The following is a 16,989-nucleotide window of genomic DNA, read 5'->3' as shown; positions in this document are numbered from 1 at the left end:
ACCGTTGAACCAATTCATATAAGTTCTTGTGTTCGAACCGTTTTTTTTGATTCCTCACTCTTGCTGAAACTGTATCGGAACTGATTACCTATTTCATCTACTTGATGTGTTGTTTCTAATTTTTTTGTTTTTATATTTTTCACATAGAAATCAAAAAAAATGCACAAAGTTCTGATTGTAAGATAATCGTTAATTGCTTATTAAATAGCAGAGTAATGATTATGAATAGCAATGTATAGATCAATTTGTATTTATCATGTACAAGTAATTATAGGCTTAACTGTTTAGTACTTTACAATTTTTCCTCTCTCACCCTTTCTCTTTTATTGAATTATGAACACGAATTTGTTGTGGAGTACAAGTTTAGCTAGACAACATACACGTGTATAATGTAAAATATGATTATACCTCGTACGTAAAATAATCAAAATAAACAACTATCAATATTTATATACGTTTATTTTGGCTAAACCCAAACCTGGAAAATTCACTGTGAGTAAATACGAAATTTCTATTCAGCTCTTGGTATCAATAGCTACATGCAGAAAACTTGAAGTAAAAAAATCTAGCATTGCCCATAGCTTCATCTTGAATCATTCACCTGCATTTCTCCACAATGTATAATTCAAAACTTTTTTACATAATTTTCAATTTCAGAACAAGAGTGCCAGCTCTACTCAATCCAACGGACCTACCCCCAGCAAGTTCAGGCGGTCGAACCTATGTTTATAGGACACGAGTACCCCGCAGAGAAAATGATTCCAGTACAGAGTGTTTACTACCTTCAGAAAATCACGTAGGTGGGCCAATAACTAGAAGAAGGGGTGCAGTCAAACATAACAAAGTTCATGTTGTTCGAGGACATCGATTGGTAGCCAAATTTTTTGGGCAGCCTACTTTTTGTGCGTTTTGTAAGGATTTCTTATGGTGAGATTCAATTTTTTTATTTAACTGTGACTTGTTTCGAATCATTTGATTTTCATAATCTTCTGAAAATACCTAGTAATTTTATTTCCTGATGTCTAGATTTCCGAGTAAATAGACTAAAATAAACTTGTGCAATCTTGGAGCGGATACTTTGAAACTCCAGCTCACCTTGGTATAAATAGATTGCTTTGCTATTCCCACACATTGTTTAATCGATAGATGTATATATGTTCAAACTACCTTGAAGAATCTATAAAGCAACAATTAAATAAAGTTATCCAGTATATTCTACATTTCAGGGGCTTTGGGAAACAGGGCTATCAGTGTCAAGGTTGGTGCATCTGTGAATTTCTCACTTGAGCTTTTTCCAGCAATGCCTAATTCCTAAATAATAATGCAACGTTTTTTTTTTACAGTCTGTCAGACGGCGGTGCACAAAAAATGTCACGACAAATTATTGACAAAGTGTCCGGAGAGTGGACGTGAATCGGAAACTACAATTGTAAGTTTTGGTATAGACTGATGTTCCGAATTTTCTTCTTTGTATAAGATTACCACCACCCAAAACTCGCTACAGAGTCATACTTCATTTATTTTTTTCTTTCACGATTGCAGTACCTAAGAGAACGCTTTAAGATTGATGTACCGCATAGATTTCGACCCCACACATTCATGTCTCCCACATTCTGCAACCACTGTGGATCCATGCTATATGGTCTCTTCAAACAAGGATTGAAATGTGACGGTGAGTCAATATTTTTCTCATTTTACATCAGTAGATATCCAACATCACCAGTTAGTCTTTTCCATTCAAAAATTATGAGTGGATCTTTAATAAAATAAACCATTCTGATTTCTATCATGAATATCAGATACATGATCTCTCCTGGAGGAAACCATCATTTATAAAACTATATTTTAGTATCCTGCAAGTTGTACTATATAGATATACTATTCTGCAGAACTCGAGAAAAATATTGAGATAAAATTTGAATTGGTATCCTCAGAAATATTAAAAACTCTTCCCCAGAAATTTTGTTTCGTTCTTGGAATGAAATCCGTAAAATATATGACTACCAAATAAATCTGCGCTAGTTTTTCTGCATTCATACAGCACAAGCGATTTTACTATACATGTATATAAAATGGAATTCTTATTATGGTTAGTCTCACAATGATCTCATAGGAACCCGTGGCATAAAAAAGGTGATCAAAAGTGGATACGTATTGATTAAAGCATGAGTCTTAAAAATACCATTAACGTAACTGGAAATAGTGAACGCATGCTTGTGTATACTTTGCTGATGCATTTTCGTGTTGCAACTACTTGTATTCGGTGGGTTATTAGTGTTTAGGTGTATAGTTAGACGCTAGAAGGCTTATATACTAGGATTCTATTATTATACTAGGTCGCTGGCTTACACTCAGTCGGTCTTGGCTCTCCAAACCACAAGAACGTGCTTCTTACCTAAGTTTCTTTTTTTTTTCAATGTATTTGGAATTATTCTAGCTCATAAATAATAAATTACTTGGAATCATAAATAATGTCTCGTTATGGCGATGGCTCTCCATATCACTATGGTACATCGTTTTCCAACCATAGTTCCTTGATGACATCCACAGGTTCTGGGCGGTGAGAATTTACAAAATTTTAACCAGTTAAACCTCCTGTCGATGCACTCTTAGAGTAAATTTCAAATCAACCGTTCAGGTATATTCTATTGAATTCGATTTGAAACTCACAAAATCGACTCGTTATCTTGTTACCAATACACCAATATACGCATACTAATTGTCTTAATTTTTGAAGTTATTTTCTTGGAAGATATTTGTGATATTTGCTGATGAAGCTAGACAGTGAATAACTTTTAATTCGAGATTCAAAAGGCACAATTTTAATGAATGACCCAGGAGAAATAAGTGAGTGGAAATTTCAATATGTTTGATGGTATGAAATTCACGAACATATTTTTCTTCTTTGTAATCGGTGTATAGTGAACAAAATTATGTAATATCTTTTTTTCTGCATAAGAACTGCTGAGATTGACCGTCAATTTTATCTTTCATGTTTACCTTGAAATAAATTTCATGAATAGTTTATGTGCTGTCCATCACTCATATATTTTTAAACTTACTAAATTAAAACTCAGCTCAAGAAAAGTTTTCCTAAAACCAATTTAGACTTGGAAACCACGATACTCTCATTATGTTCAGTCTCGGTACAACATTGCATTGGCATTGTGAGAAATTATTTTTTGTTTCTTATGATAATTGTCATTTACGAAACTATTTTAAGGATATTATTTATTTAGTATTCACGGTCCATTGGTTTCACGCTACTCACCACATCTATCAACAATATCAGAATCACCTCTCAATCATTTACGACGTTACTCTCCGGTCATCGCTGCTGCCTCAAGACCCAAAAGAATAGACACTGCAGACATAGATGTATCCACTCCTAAAAATTTATCACACACAACTCATCATGGACGAAATGGACTACGAAGAGATAGGCCAACTATTAGAATAAGGTCACAGGCTCTTAAAGACAATCCGGCTCTACGGGAACTCAATGAAAAACATGAGAAAACTGTGGGAGAACTACTGGTTGAGAAATTCTTGATCAGAGACAAACCAGAATCTGATTCTATCAAAGTGGTCAAAGCTTATCACCAACCCAGCCTGGAGAGAGTTGGGCATGATGCACTTCAAAAGAAAATAACTCGAAGATTGACTCGTAGGCGTTCTTCACTAGAAATTCCAACTGATTCTGAGATAATTGCCAGAGAAGTTATAATTGCTCAGGCGCAGGCTGAAGCGTTGGACAGTTTAGTCGAACAGGAACAAGCTCAAATTAAAGTTGAAGCACGAAGGAGACTGTCTCGAGACGTAATTATCATTCCATCGCGGACTTCAGACGATGAATCCTGCACGTTTGGAGAATTAGATCGACCTAGCTCGATGAAAGAAACGGTAAAAAAAAATAAAAAAAAGAAAAAGGTTCTCGATAGCCCGTTATCAGAATCAGATGATGTTGACAATACACTGGATGTAACCGCAAAATTCGAACAAGCTAAGTCGGATGGCAACTTAATTTTACAAGGTCATTCATCACGTAAGATTGACGAGGAGGACAGCAGAATAAGACCACAGAAATTCAAAATAGAAGCTTCTAACAGTGTAGGTGATTTTTCAACCCTATGGATAAATGCATCTTCCGAGCCAAGTAGCCCTATAGCTCCAGAACAATTTCGAGAGTCAATTAAACTACCAGCTCCGAAAAGCAATAAAGGCCCATTAGCGTCCATCGTCAATGATAATAAATCAGAGAGTGATGACGATTTAGTGGTGATGGTATTACCCAAGCATTACGTTAAAGATTCGTCAAGGAATAGCGTCTGTCTCACACTGAAAACACCACCTCCACAACCACTAGTCCCACGATTCCAAAAATCCAGCAAATCAGATATGGTAGACGAAACAAATCCTTTCTTTGGGTCATTGACTAACTCTAGGCATTTGCAGAGTCAAATCGATGGCGTTACTACAGTAATTGAGCCCATTGATGAAATTAATAATTCCAAACCCAAAATAGAACCAACAGCAAATGGTACCAGTCTACCAGTCAAGGTGGAAAAGTCCCCTGATTTGATTGGTGACAAATCAACAGCTCCTGTACGTAAAAAAGTTCTCAAGCAAGAGAAAGAATCAAACACAAAGATACCAAATACTACCATCAATCTAACGAAAAATCCCATAAAGAAACCAAAAGCACAATTGAAAGACATTGGCTTAAAGAAGATGCCCGAGAATCTCAATGACGATTCAAATATAATATCTGCAGTATCAACAAATATCAACAATGTCCCTGTACCTGAGACAATCGTCAGACAACCCAATCAATGTCCGAATGATATTGCAGAGCTTTCAAAATCGATACAAGTCATTGTTAATCTTGGCACAAGTTCAGAGCCAAAAGTGGCGACAGAAAAGTCACCCCCTCTGCCTGTTGTTCTAGACCTTAAAAATGTATCTGGCTCAGATGATCAAGGCATAGTGCCTGTGCCTGAAGTAGATTTTTGGGGGGAAATTAATCCTGAAAGTACCCTGATAGTACCAAAAGCAAAACTATCAGCAAAGACGGATGATCACACTGTTGTCAAAGATCCTGTGTCTTCTATAATGGAAATGGTGGATTTAAGTGACGAAAAACTTGTTGAGGATTCTTCAGTAGAAGAAGAGACGGACTTAGATGTGAACAGTTTACTCGAAGATTCAATAGCAACAATTGAAGACATTTCCGAGAGAGACAGAAAAGACGATGAGCTTTCATTAACGGATGTTAGCACTGCTGTAAACAGTAGTTTATCAAATCTTATAGATGACAAAGTTTCAGATATGGATGAGTTCCTGGAAGAGGGCACCAGTGCCAAGGATCAGGGGATAAGTATCGTTGCAAAACTAGAAAATAATAATGATACCCAAGCAATAACTTCGTCTGCGGATAAAGATAGCGATGAGTCGCCCACACCAATTGCTGTCCCAGAGCAAATAGTGAGAAATTCTGTATCAGATACTCCGCTCCCAACAATAAATATTGTAGCAGCTCCAGTTACGCCAGAACCGAATGGCTTTGACACTGAAGCAGATGACCCTAGTACACCAACTAATGAATGGCTCAATACCAACTCGACTATGTCAAAATGGGTGAGCCAAAATGATTTGACCGAAGAGCCTGAGTTTGACAAAGAAGCAACACCTACACCACCAAGTGGTCCAGATATTGGCTCAAGTCCTCAATCTTCGAAAAAGAAAAAAGTTATCAAGAGGAAAAAATCTGTAATCAAGAAACAAGGTAGCGAAGAGAATGGTGCAGTACTCGCCAATCACGAAGTTATTAAGCAGGTCACAGAAAAACCTGCTAAACTGAGTCCACAAAATTCACCTCAAAGTTCACCAAGATCGAGTCCAAGGAATAGTCCCAAGCAACGACCTCTCGACTTGATCAGAATGTTCTATACTACCCCTGGACCACTGCTCACCGCTACTCCAAGAGACTTGTCAAAAGTAAGGAGAGGAGGTCGACGTCGTAAGCGTAATTTATCTACAGCCTCATCTGCTAGTGACAGTACAGAAAGTACTAGAAGTACGCAGAGCACAGCAAGCACTGAAGATAACAGTTCAACGTGTAACGATGGTATCGATGATGCCAAAGATGAGAAAAGACTGACATCTACGAGAAGTAACGACTCTGGCTTTGACGGATCCCCAAGACTGACGAGTATATATTTTCATTAATTTTTTTTCTATGCACATTTCGTATTTTGTAACTTACAGCATGTAGAAGTATACCGTGTTTCTATGAATAATGTATATGTGTGTATTTGAAAACATTGTTCTAGTTTGCATTACTAAGCTAATATCATTTGTGGAACAAGCTTATTAATTTATAAACTATTATTCGTGAGGGGAAAAAAGGTACTTCTTAATAATTATCAAATTACAGAAATTAAAAATACCCTTGGGTTATTTCTATTAACTTTAGGTCTAAACGTTGAATGCCTACTGTACAGTTACTAATGAATCAATATTGTTATTGAAATGTCAAAACATCAATTCAATCTCGAACTTTCAATATGCCACGAGTTCCTGCAATGAAACAGATTAAAACAGGTATGTGGCATAAACTGTTTTGCATTTTGACTTGTAAATAGATTGCGACATGGCCTGTCATAAGAAGTGTGAAAAATTGACTGGAAATCTATGTGGACTGAATCAAAAATTAGTTGCTGAAGCTTTGCAATCTCTAAAGAGGGGTAAGTTTGCTTGAAAGTTTTTTGAACACTGTATTTCGTTTGCGAGAATTATTGTATCAATTGGTATGTAATATTGAAGTGGCTAGTTACGAGCAATTGGCTTCATTCAAAGGTCTCGTTACGCATAACAAAACCTATTTATATGAATTCATATCTCTATTCACTTGAGGCATGACGTCAGAAAATCTATTTTTTTAGATGGATTTTCTATCTGACGTATGAACAGAGATACTTCACTGTATTTGAGTAAACTATTCTGCTCGCATTTTTTAAAATTCAATGATCCCAGTCAATTCTTACATGACAAAGTAAAATTCGTCACGAATTAACTATTTACCTCGTCACAATAAGTAATAGATCTTTTAATTCGCGAATACTGCTGAACACGTTCTAAATATATAACGTTTGCCTGCCAAGTCTATTTTTGAAAAATGTCCCCTGGCCAAAATTTGCTAGAAGTATTTAAATGCTCGTATTAAAGCAAACCTATATAATTAGCAGGCCCCATGCATTTAATTCATTATAATTACCCAAGAATTAGTAATAATTTAATATTAATTGGTTTGTTGCTTCTATCTAGCTCCGTCACAATCGTCTGATAGCCAGAGATCTGAGAAACCTAATCGATTTCAAAGTGGACGTATTACACCACCGGCCACTAATTTACCGAGATTTAAAAAGTATGCTGTAACGGATTTCAATTTCCTCAAAGTAAGATGAGATGTATTTAAATCATGTTAAAATAGTGAATGTTATACAACGGAAGGATCGAGCTATATTCACAGTGTTGATTTTATCTATTCTTAAACACATTCTACAATACCTATTCACTTAGTAATAGATAGCTAATCTAATATTACAGTTCAAGTTTTGACTTCTTTCCAGGTTTTGGGTAAAGGCAGTTTTGGCAAAGTGTTGCTGGCTGAGTTGAGGAATACAGATTGCCTCTACGCCGTTAAGTGTTTGAAGAAAGATGTAGTACTGGAGGACGATGACGTAGAATGCACCTTGATAGAAAGAAAAGTACTGACTTTGGCAACGAGACATCCGTATCTGTGCCATTTGTTCTGTACTTTCCAAACAGATTCACATCTTTTCTTTGTGATGGAATATCTTAATGGTGGTGATCTCATGTTCCATATACAACGAGCTGGCAGATTTCCAGAGCCAAGGGCACGATTTTATGCAGCTGAAATCTTATCAGGACTCACCTTTCTTCATAAAAAAGGAATAGTTTACAGAGATTTGAAACTGGACAATGTACTCTTAGATTTTGACGGACACATCAGAATAGCAGACTTTGGAATGTGTAAACTACAAATATATCTTGATCGGACAGCTGATACATTTTGTGGCACTCCAGACTACATGGCTCCAGAAGTAAGAGCAGCCCAACAGATTGCTTAGAATTTTCAATAATAAGTCTTAGCATGTTGATATTAGATTGTCAAATGTGCAAACATCGAATTAATCCTTTTTTTTTCTCTATTTATTTTAACGAACTCCAAGTTAACAATCTATTTTCATTGTTTATTCCAAGTTAATATATGCAAATCTGTTTTCTTTATTTTCACAGATAATAAAAGGACTCAAATATAATCAGGCAGTAGATTGGTGGTCCTTTGGTGTTCTCTTGTACGAAATGCTGACTGGACAATCACCGTTTTCAGGCTGCGATGAAGATGAATTATTCTGGAGCATTTGCAACGAGCGGCCTTTCATACCACGATACTTGAGTCAAGAATCAACTGACATATTGGTCTGCTTGTTGGAAAAAGATGCAGGAAAACGATTACCTGGGCATGAAATCGCAGTCCATCCCTTCTTCCAGGTATTTCATAACTACAGAGATGAGCCATAATGCAGAGTAGATATCCATAAACGACTTGACGGATCAAATACACATTAACATTAATCAAGTACTAAAACTCTTGCGTCTGTTACTTGTAAATTTTGAAAACGTGCAGATGTTATTTATAAATTCATCGTGACCACCTTAGGGGATATACTATATTTGACAAGCTGCGAGGTTGAAAAGAAATTGTCATAAATTGTAGGAAAACAGAAAGAGTTTGAAAGAAGACATTCCTCCCACGGAAATCAGTATTAATATTCGGCCGGTCTTTTGCAATCTTTAACTTTGTATTTTTGAATCACATAAATATGATATACTCATGAAAAATATAGGAATAACGGCATCCATAAATTTGCAGCTTGTTAACTACTATTTTCTGATAGGAATTTAAGCATATACAAGTCTACTTCATAGACTTATCACATATACAATATGGGATAGGAGTCCCAACTTTTGAGCAATTTTTCATCAAGTTTGTTTACTTTCTTTCGTTTGGATATACACTCGTAGGTATGTACTGCCTCTTATAAATATACTACTATTCTAGGGGATCTCGTGGGACAGACTGGAGAGAAGACAGCTGGAGCCGCCGTTCAAACCAGCGCTAGAACACACCCTTGACACCCGATACTTTGACGCAACTTTTACCGCTGAGCGACCCCGCCTCAGCATAGTCCCGGAACAAATACTCACCTCTATGGACCAGGGAGTTTTCAGAGGATTTTCCTACACAAATCCCAATGCAACGGACTGACGAAACTACTTTTAGTAATTACCTAGCGTATGAAGGATGCATAATTGGCATCAAAACTGAAAAATTTTCAGTATCTGGTATCAAGCAGCGATAGCTGAGCTCTGCTCAAGCTTCTCCCGGCGTTTAAAATAGATATACTTCATGTCTTTTGACTTTACGATTGCGTCGCGAGGAGAAAAAAAGAAATAGATACAGAAAAAAAGAGAAAAAATAGAATTTACGGCCATGATCTTTGTTCGCATAAAATAAAGATCTGTCGGGTCGCGCTCTAGCCACGCAAAATATTTAAACGCGTCGCAAATAAGAGTTCTGCTTATACGTATACCTATGTAATATGCAGACGACTATATATGTGATCGTCTTTTCGTCTCGAGCTCATCACGTGCTCCGTGTTCGAGTTATTAATACTTCAGAAGTATCTTATTATTATGGCCACGATAGATAAAGTTTTGAGTGTTTTCCCAGTGAAAAGACTCTCTTCCTCCCTCTGCCCCTTTGGCTTCTCTCGGAGCTGTGCTAACTTTAGATTTCCAAGGAAGTAGCAATTCGCTAACGCAGTTTGGATCTCATTCTAGTAGATCACTCTGTGCCTGAGTCACACCAAATCCGAACGAAATCGGTTTATCCAGTATACGTTCATGCTGAGCATAGATTTCCATTACCTTTCCTCCATGTGCTTCCCACAACCAACGGTACTTGATGGCTGTAAGATATCCTACATGAACGCAACACTTGTTACGATACCGTAGCCGAGGTCGGATGTTGACGAAAATTTTTGGCTCGAGAAAGTAAATAAGATATACTAAGTTTTTGAACGATGCGAATTTTACGTCTACTATTTTATCGGTACCATTTGAGGAATTAGTTGTAAAATTATGGTACTCATAGTAATAATATTACAGTTGCAAGAATAGGAAGAAATTTTTTACTACACAAAATTAAGAACTCACGATACTGAATGAAGTAATTGCAATGGTTAACACATGGTAATACGGTAAAGAATGCCTGTGTTCTTCATCAAATGTCGTTAAGAGTTGGATCAGAGGATAACGAGAAGTACAGACTTATTTCACGCTACTACGATTGCAGGGCGACTGCGGGGCGCCTGCAGGGCCGCAGTGCAACGCGGTATCCTGAGTGTGAAAGCGAGGGTGTTGGATTATAAATAGAAATCTCATGTCTGCCGTAGGTGCGGCCCTATTGATGCTATTTTTGAACTCATCTCAAGTTGTTACACTCCTCTGCTCAGTTCTAAGGAGTTTTGCCTTGCAAGAACGTTCTTGGAGTGAATAATCTCCATTATTTTACAAAAATCATCAGCTCAAACTTAAGTTGTTATCCCGCGTGAATTGTTTTTTTCAACGTTAATTTTTGTATAGGATATTTTGATACAACGTATCCATGTGTACATATTTTTATAAGAAATCTAATTTTAAAACAGATTATTTAAAAACAATTATTAAATTAGTGACCTAAAAAAATAATAACAAACATACAAAATAATATATAAATCAGTGTACAAAATAAAAAGTTATGCATGCATCTTTATGAGAGTTTGATAGCGGTGTGTTATCCTTAGAAAAAAATGATCGATTCGACATAAGAGTTATCGGAATATTGTCTTCATAACTCAAAAATGTTCAGTTCATTAAGATTAGCAACCATGCGCTCGCACAAAAGTCGAGCAAGGCCTGGAAGTGTTGCGACTTCAGCAAGCTCTGAATCTACACGTCCAGAGGAAATTGGTCAGCAGCAATTCTATCCCAGTAACTTCCTGGTTCTCGATGAAAGTGAAGGATCGAGCCCACTCCCTTCCAGCGTATCATCTAAGGTAGCTCAAGTCAGGGTTGAGCGAGAAGGAGGTAGCTTAGGAGTTACATTACGAGGCGGAGTTGCCAGAGCTTTAGTCGTGACGGGAGTTCGAGCAGATGGGCCTGCTGCGAGAGAAGGTAGAGTAAGACCAGGTGATCGCCTACTGGCAGTTGATGAGACCGAGCTCAGGGGTTTGACGTTAGCAGAGGCACAAAGAGCTTTGAGACGAAGCTCTGATGCTCTGGTTGCTTCACTGACTATAGAGTATGATGTTGCTAATATGGAAGAAGCTCGAGCCGCCACTTCCGGACCACTTCTCGTCCAGCTTGAGCGTGGATTCTCTGGTGATTCTTTGCTTTTGAATAATTTAATCACTGGTAGCCTCAGGTACTATTGTCAGATGTATTAATGATATATTTACTTTTGTAATTGTCGTTCAGGAGAACTTGGCCTAACTGTCAGAGAGACTCCTAATGGGGTGTGTATCGAAAGTTTGAGGCCAGCTAGCACTGCTGATCGATGTGGAGCTCTTCAGCCAGGTGATCGTTTATTGGCAGTAGATGAAATGCCGGTTCAAGATGCAGTTTCAGCGGCCAAATTGCTCCGTAATGTTGCAGAAAATTGCCGGATAGCTAGGCTTCAAATTCTACCCAGACCACCTAGCGCATCATCTAGGACAGTAAAGAGAAGAGCCCAACCGCAAGCTCAACAAAGTTCTTCTCAGACTTTATATACTAAAGAAAGTTTAACTGCGGTGCTAAGACCTGATCATAGAGGTCTTGGGTTATCTTTAAGACCAGCAGAAGACCGCCTCACATACATTGTAGATTTATTAGAAGCTGGAGGTCCTGCGGAGCGAAGTGGCGTTCTTTTACCTGGGGACAAGGTTCTTGCCATTAATCGAAGAATACTACGAGACTTACAGCCCACAGAAGTTGCAGCTCTTCTCGAAGCTTCTCAGGTAAATGGATTTGATAGAAGAATATTTTTCTGTAGTAGTCCATTTGATTGACAGAACGTTTTTTACAATTAGGTCGAGCTGGTAACAGAATACAAAGTTGGAGGAGCTGTGGTTCCCAGCTCTGGGGTTTTCACAGTAAGAGTAGCGAGACCACTGGGTGGGCAGCCCGATTTAGGACTGACGGTAAATGAAGATTTAGCTATAGCCGAAGTTCGTCGAGGATCGCTAGCTCATCGAACAGGGAGTCTGGCACCTGGTGATAGACTTTTAGCAATCGATGGCCAAAAGTTAGATCCAGGAGACCTGCGACAAGCTGCTCAATTATTACACAGACCTGGAAGTTCCGTGGTAGCTCTCACAATTAGAAAGCCAGACACAGCTACAGATACAAGGTATCTGATTCATTTAATTATTGCATTCATCTAATTATTGCCTAATAAAAACAGTGGTAAATTAAATAGCAAATAATTAGACTCGAACAAAAACGAATTTCTCAGGGAGTCGAGTATAGGAAATGATACGGTGCAGCCTCAGTATACAGGAGGCAATCTCAGATCCGCTCGAGAGAGCCTTCCCAGTGTTGACAGTGCCGTAGACTCATGGGGGGATGTCGGTGAAGGTGTCGGTCCTGGCCCAGAACTCCTACGGCTCTGGGAAACGGCTTCAGTAGACAGTGGTCAACTGGATTTATCTATGCCACCATATCCAGGGTGAGAAATAATTTTTTCTCTTCATGCGAACAGCAAGCAGAGAAACCTGATTAAATGAATGTGAATTCTAGATCCCCTGGGAGAAATGGCACTGAAAATAGATCTCAGCAAATAGTTCATGTTTGCCTTCATAAAGACCCTGTGTACGAGGATTTTGGATTCTCCGTTTCAGATGGTTTGTATGAACGTGGTGTCTATATCAACAGGCTGCGGCCTGGTGGGCCGTGCGACGGTATTTTAAGACCGTTCGACCGTATTCTACGGGTTAACGAAGCAAGTACAGAAGACTGCGACTGTTGTCTGGCTGTTCCATTGATTGCTGCTGCTGGACCTCGTTTGGATCTCACAGTTGCGAGACCCCTTTCTCCACAAAATATCACAAAAACACTATAGACACTGAATCGAAACAAAAAATTTTTTTTTAATTTATCGTAACAGGTAGGGTGCAAACGAACCAAACATTTAATTAATCTATTTTTGTACACGAGCGTTTATTTATAAAAATATATATTACAGACTGCTTTGAGCTAGATCACCTTCTCCTGCACTCCGTCCATACTCACAAGTGCAACATTCTCTCTTATTTAACTGTACATTCAATAAAAGTTATCTATTGAAATAAAATTTAAAAAATTTACTTCAAACACTTCAGAGTACTAAGTGCTGAAAAGAAAACTTTGCAGCGACACGATGTGCCCAAGAAATAATTGACCTACCATACTCATGTGTGGACATGAAGTTGAAATCAATATATCTCATATTGATTTTTAGCCACAGTCAACAAATTGGTATATGTATTAATAAATAAATTATTTATGTATAGATGAAGTATAAATTCGGATTAAAAAATAAATTAGCTAACAGCTTCGTCTAAATATAATGGCTTCCAGATCAAAAATAATCGCAGATATTTATGGAGAAAAAAAAAATAAGGATCACGGCAGGAAATTATCGATGGGCTAGTTTTGAATTGTGCCTAAAGACGAGAAGTCATTGAAACAAACCATCTCGGCATGTATCAGGTATAATTGTTTCTAACTAAACTGCATGCAATTGATGCTTATCATTTGCCCAACCATTCACCATGAATGGGGTATTTCCATTTTGGACTGGAAAAGTGTATTTTGGTAGTAACGTCTCTTTTTTCAACAATTGCCTCTGATCGTATTTTGCTTTGTTATAACAGAGCACACCCAATATGGCCATTGTCATTCCTAAAATGTTTAATCCTGTCACAGGATTGCCGAGCACAAAAAGACTTACTGCAATCACGAATATTCTTTTGCTGGCACTAGCTACTGCATAAGTAAGTGGTGTCACGATTGATAATACTGAAAACGCAATGATATTTTGAAGCCAGTTCAGAATACCATCTGTAAATAAAAGCATCAAAACTTTGGAACTGACTTCTACATTAGAGCCCGTCACGGGATTGTGCAATAAGCTTCTGAAGTCATAAATCAACCACACTGGCAAAAACATGAATAAAGCCAGTCTTCCAAGTATGTGTAAGAGTCTCAAGTGGTGAATTCCTGTGTCGTGTAGCACCTGAAGAGATGAAATAAAGTTGCACATTATGTAGAAATGAGAATGCATTTTCTAGGACTCAGAAGTCCAGTACAAATATGCGGGAGAAGAAATTGCTGAAATTGTTAGATTTTAGGAATCTCACCTTTTTTGAGAAGATATTTTGCAACGAGAAACCCATTGTGGAGATCAGTGCACTGAGCAGTCCTGTCATGTCAAAGCTTAGTTCGGTGAGAGTCGCAATGGCTACTCCTCCAATGATTGGCACCAGGCTGAAATAGACCTTTGCTGTCTGTTTTTCCCGGAGAATTATCCTTGAAAGGACCACCGTAAAGAAGGGCATTGTAGCCTTCACTGGGACAGAGCCAAATTTTCATAAATATTTCGCCTCACTATCAATGCAATTAGATGATAAGTGAATAAACTATGTGAAGATTTAATAATGATTTGCACAAAATTATCAATTAGATGCATTTGACAGTATCAATGACATTCTAATATATAAAATAGAACAAATTATAATAAACTCTTCATTCATGAGTTCCATATGTTTTGGCAAGGGAAGAGAGATAGCGTTCAATGTTCATTAAACATAGTAACATGGAAACTAGAAGAAATTTGGAATATAATGCGCTTGTTGGAATTTGTGCCAAGTTCAGGCTCGAGCTGTGCCAACTGATGTACAGTATGGATATTTTTATTCGTTGCTATCTTTACCAGATAATATTCCATTATCATCACAGGACTATTTGAATTTACATTTTTTGTTTAAATAAACGTGATCCAGATTTTGCCTGTTGACACATGCACAGGTTCACAATCTGTGTTCATTTGCGAGTATTATTCGAGTAAAAATAACAGCTGTCAGTACAGCACGTGAACAGAAAGAAAAGAAACAAGGAAAACATACATGGAGTATTCAAATTCACGTGCTCGTACAGCGATGATTCGAATCGTGATTCTACTATTTAGTTAAAGTAGAGCTCATTGATGATGACACTCAGTGGGATTGATGATTGAATGATTATTTATGAAATAAATTAGTAGTTTTCTATTTCGTACCAGTGTGTGCATAGGAGACTGGAACTTTCCATATACTGACGTGACCGAAAACAGAAGCGAAGAATTTTCCGAGCGCCAAGGGTACGATGAGTCGGAAATAATAGCGCCATGGTATGTCATTCGCGTATTTTCGGACACCCCATAAATTGAAGAATGGTCCAGAGTAAATCGTTATTGAGGTCAACTGTACCATGGTAACCGTCATCGGGAACGGAAACTCGGAAAGCAGCATTTTCCCGATCACATTATTGCTGCTTGACACCACATACCACAAAATACAGAGGAATAATATCGTTAAAACCTCACGGCTGTCCCGTCTATCAGCCATCACCATGCCTCTGTCCTCTACCCGCCTCAACAGCGCGACGTGGACGGCCAGCCGCGAGTCCCCGAAATTTCCAAATTACTAAACCGCATAAAGAGCCGGACGTCTTATTGCAGTGCTCCAGATAGCGGCGCTTTGTAATCGCCATTGCCTTTCCCCAATAAATCTTGACTTCGTGGCTATACTACCCGATGGAGCTACTAAGCTTTACCATACGGTAGCGACATCTTGATTTTTTTTGACTATTGTTATTAACAATCCTTTAGGGTGCGACTCAGGGCGCACTATTAATTTTTCTGTATGGCGGTGCCACCTGCGTCATTTTTATGAACTAATTTAGCCGAAAATAGCGCGATGAATGATTATTTAATTTTTGTTTAAACTATAAAAAAATAATCAATCAATGCTAGATTGGATGTTCCCATTTTACTATGCAATACATTTCTTCTGATCTATGTATAAAATATTTTCCAAGAGTTTCCGGTACAAATCACAGCTGCACTGGATAGGGGATGAATTTTTGGTACGCTGCGATTCTGGAGGTAACGCCTCGTCATATCAATTCGAAGCGGTGCCTCAATCTGATAATAAGATAATATAACGTCGATTGAATTATGGGTCGTTACCGAAGCGATATGTAGCTACTGGAACATCAAGTATTCAATGTGACTTGAATAATAATTACTGGTAAATTATACATTGATCGCGTGCCGCGCGTATACTGCGAGATGATGAATACTATTGAATTGAGAACGATTCGTTGCAATCCGGTTGCAGCCGGTGCAAATAATTAAAATCAAGAGCGTGCATTTATTCATCATACGCGAGATCATACGTATATTCAGACACGAATTGATGAACTTTTTAAGGATTTTCTGTTGGGTTTTTTTTTTTTCCAGTTAGGTAGTGCAGAGTAGAGTTGCGTGTAAAAACTTCATACATTCGTGAATGCATTTCATTTATCAAGTTAAATTGAACGTACGAATACACAGAGATGAAGTTTGCATCAAATCTCCTTTGATACATTCATGGAGACCCGCGTATCAGATAAACTCATTCCAAGCCGCACTTCCTCGTCTGTCGCGAAAACTCACCATGTAAAGTTAATTACGTTTAAGTGGTGTTATGTTGCAATGACCCCACACTAGGAATTCATTTCTTTCAATATCACTTAAAAACAGAAATTGCAAATAATTGTTGAAATATTTTATTCTAATGATTTTGTATAAAAAATTCT

The 16,989-nt window shown here is 37.8% G+C and overlaps 3 protein-coding genes across 5 annotated transcripts; 2 read left to right on the top strand and 1 right to left on the bottom strand.

Annotated features, from left to right (window-relative positions):
• The first annotated feature begins 1,723 nt into the window (after window positions 1-1,723).
• Window positions 1,724-9,559, top strand: LOC105686021 (probable serine/threonine-protein kinase dyrk2). 2 transcript variants are annotated; one of them, XM_012400552.3, is made up of 7 exons: window positions 1,724-2,560; window positions 3,240-6,211; window positions 6,645-6,746; window positions 7,327-7,457; window positions 7,632-8,126; window positions 8,323-8,577; window positions 9,149-9,559. In XM_012400552.3, exons 1-7 carry the CDS (start codon window positions 2,472-2,474, stop codon window positions 9,353-9,355), a joined length of 4,251 nt encoding a protein of 1,416 aa, XP_012255975.2. In that variant the 5' UTR covers window positions 1,724-2,471; the 3' UTR covers window positions 9,356-9,559. The 2 variants fall into 2 exon arrangements, with proteins under 2 accessions (XP_012255975.2, XP_012255976.2); XM_012400553.3 differs by lacking the exon at window positions 6,645-6,746 and having other exon boundaries at window positions 1,726-2,560.
• A 1,422-nt stretch (window positions 9,560-10,981) lies between these two features.
• LOC105686024 (glutamate receptor-interacting protein 2) lies at window positions 10,982-13,353 on the top strand. Of its 2 annotated transcripts, none has more exons than XM_012400562.3 (5): window positions 10,982-11,511; window positions 11,608-12,128; window positions 12,201-12,520; window positions 12,626-12,838; window positions 12,910-13,353. In XM_012400562.3, the coding sequence occupies exons 1-5, from the start codon at window positions 10,992-10,994 to the stop codon at window positions 13,229-13,231; spliced, it is 1,896 nt and encodes a 631-aa protein (XP_012255985.2). In that variant the 5' UTR covers window positions 10,982-10,991; the 3' UTR covers window positions 13,232-13,353. The 2 variants fall into 2 exon arrangements, with proteins under 2 accessions (XP_012255985.2, XP_048509797.1); XM_048653840.1 differs by having other exon boundaries at window positions 13,011-13,166.
• LOC105686026 (solute carrier family 35 member E1 homolog) lies at window positions 13,309-15,902 on the bottom strand. The gene is made up of 3 exons (XM_012400569.3): window positions 15,428-15,902; window positions 14,511-14,719; window positions 13,309-14,386 (listed from the first exon to the last, which is right to left on the bottom strand). The coding sequence occupies exons 1-3, from the start codon at window positions 15,759-15,761 to the stop codon at window positions 13,877-13,879; spliced, it is 1,053 nt and encodes a 350-aa protein (XP_012255992.2). The 5' UTR covers window positions 15,762-15,902; the 3' UTR covers window positions 13,309-13,876.
• Between the last annotated feature and the right edge of the window lie 1,087 nt (window positions 15,903-16,989).

This window comes from Athalia rosae, chromosome 1 (genome assembly GCF_917208135.1).
Source record: "Athalia rosae chromosome 1, iyAthRosa1.1, whole genome shotgun sequence".
Classification (NCBI taxonomy): domain Eukaryota; kingdom Metazoa; phylum Arthropoda; class Insecta; order Hymenoptera; family Athaliidae; genus Athalia; species Athalia rosae.
The sequence above is the reverse complement of the archived record's forward strand: the minus strand, read 5'-3'. Positions and strand labels throughout refer to the sequence as shown.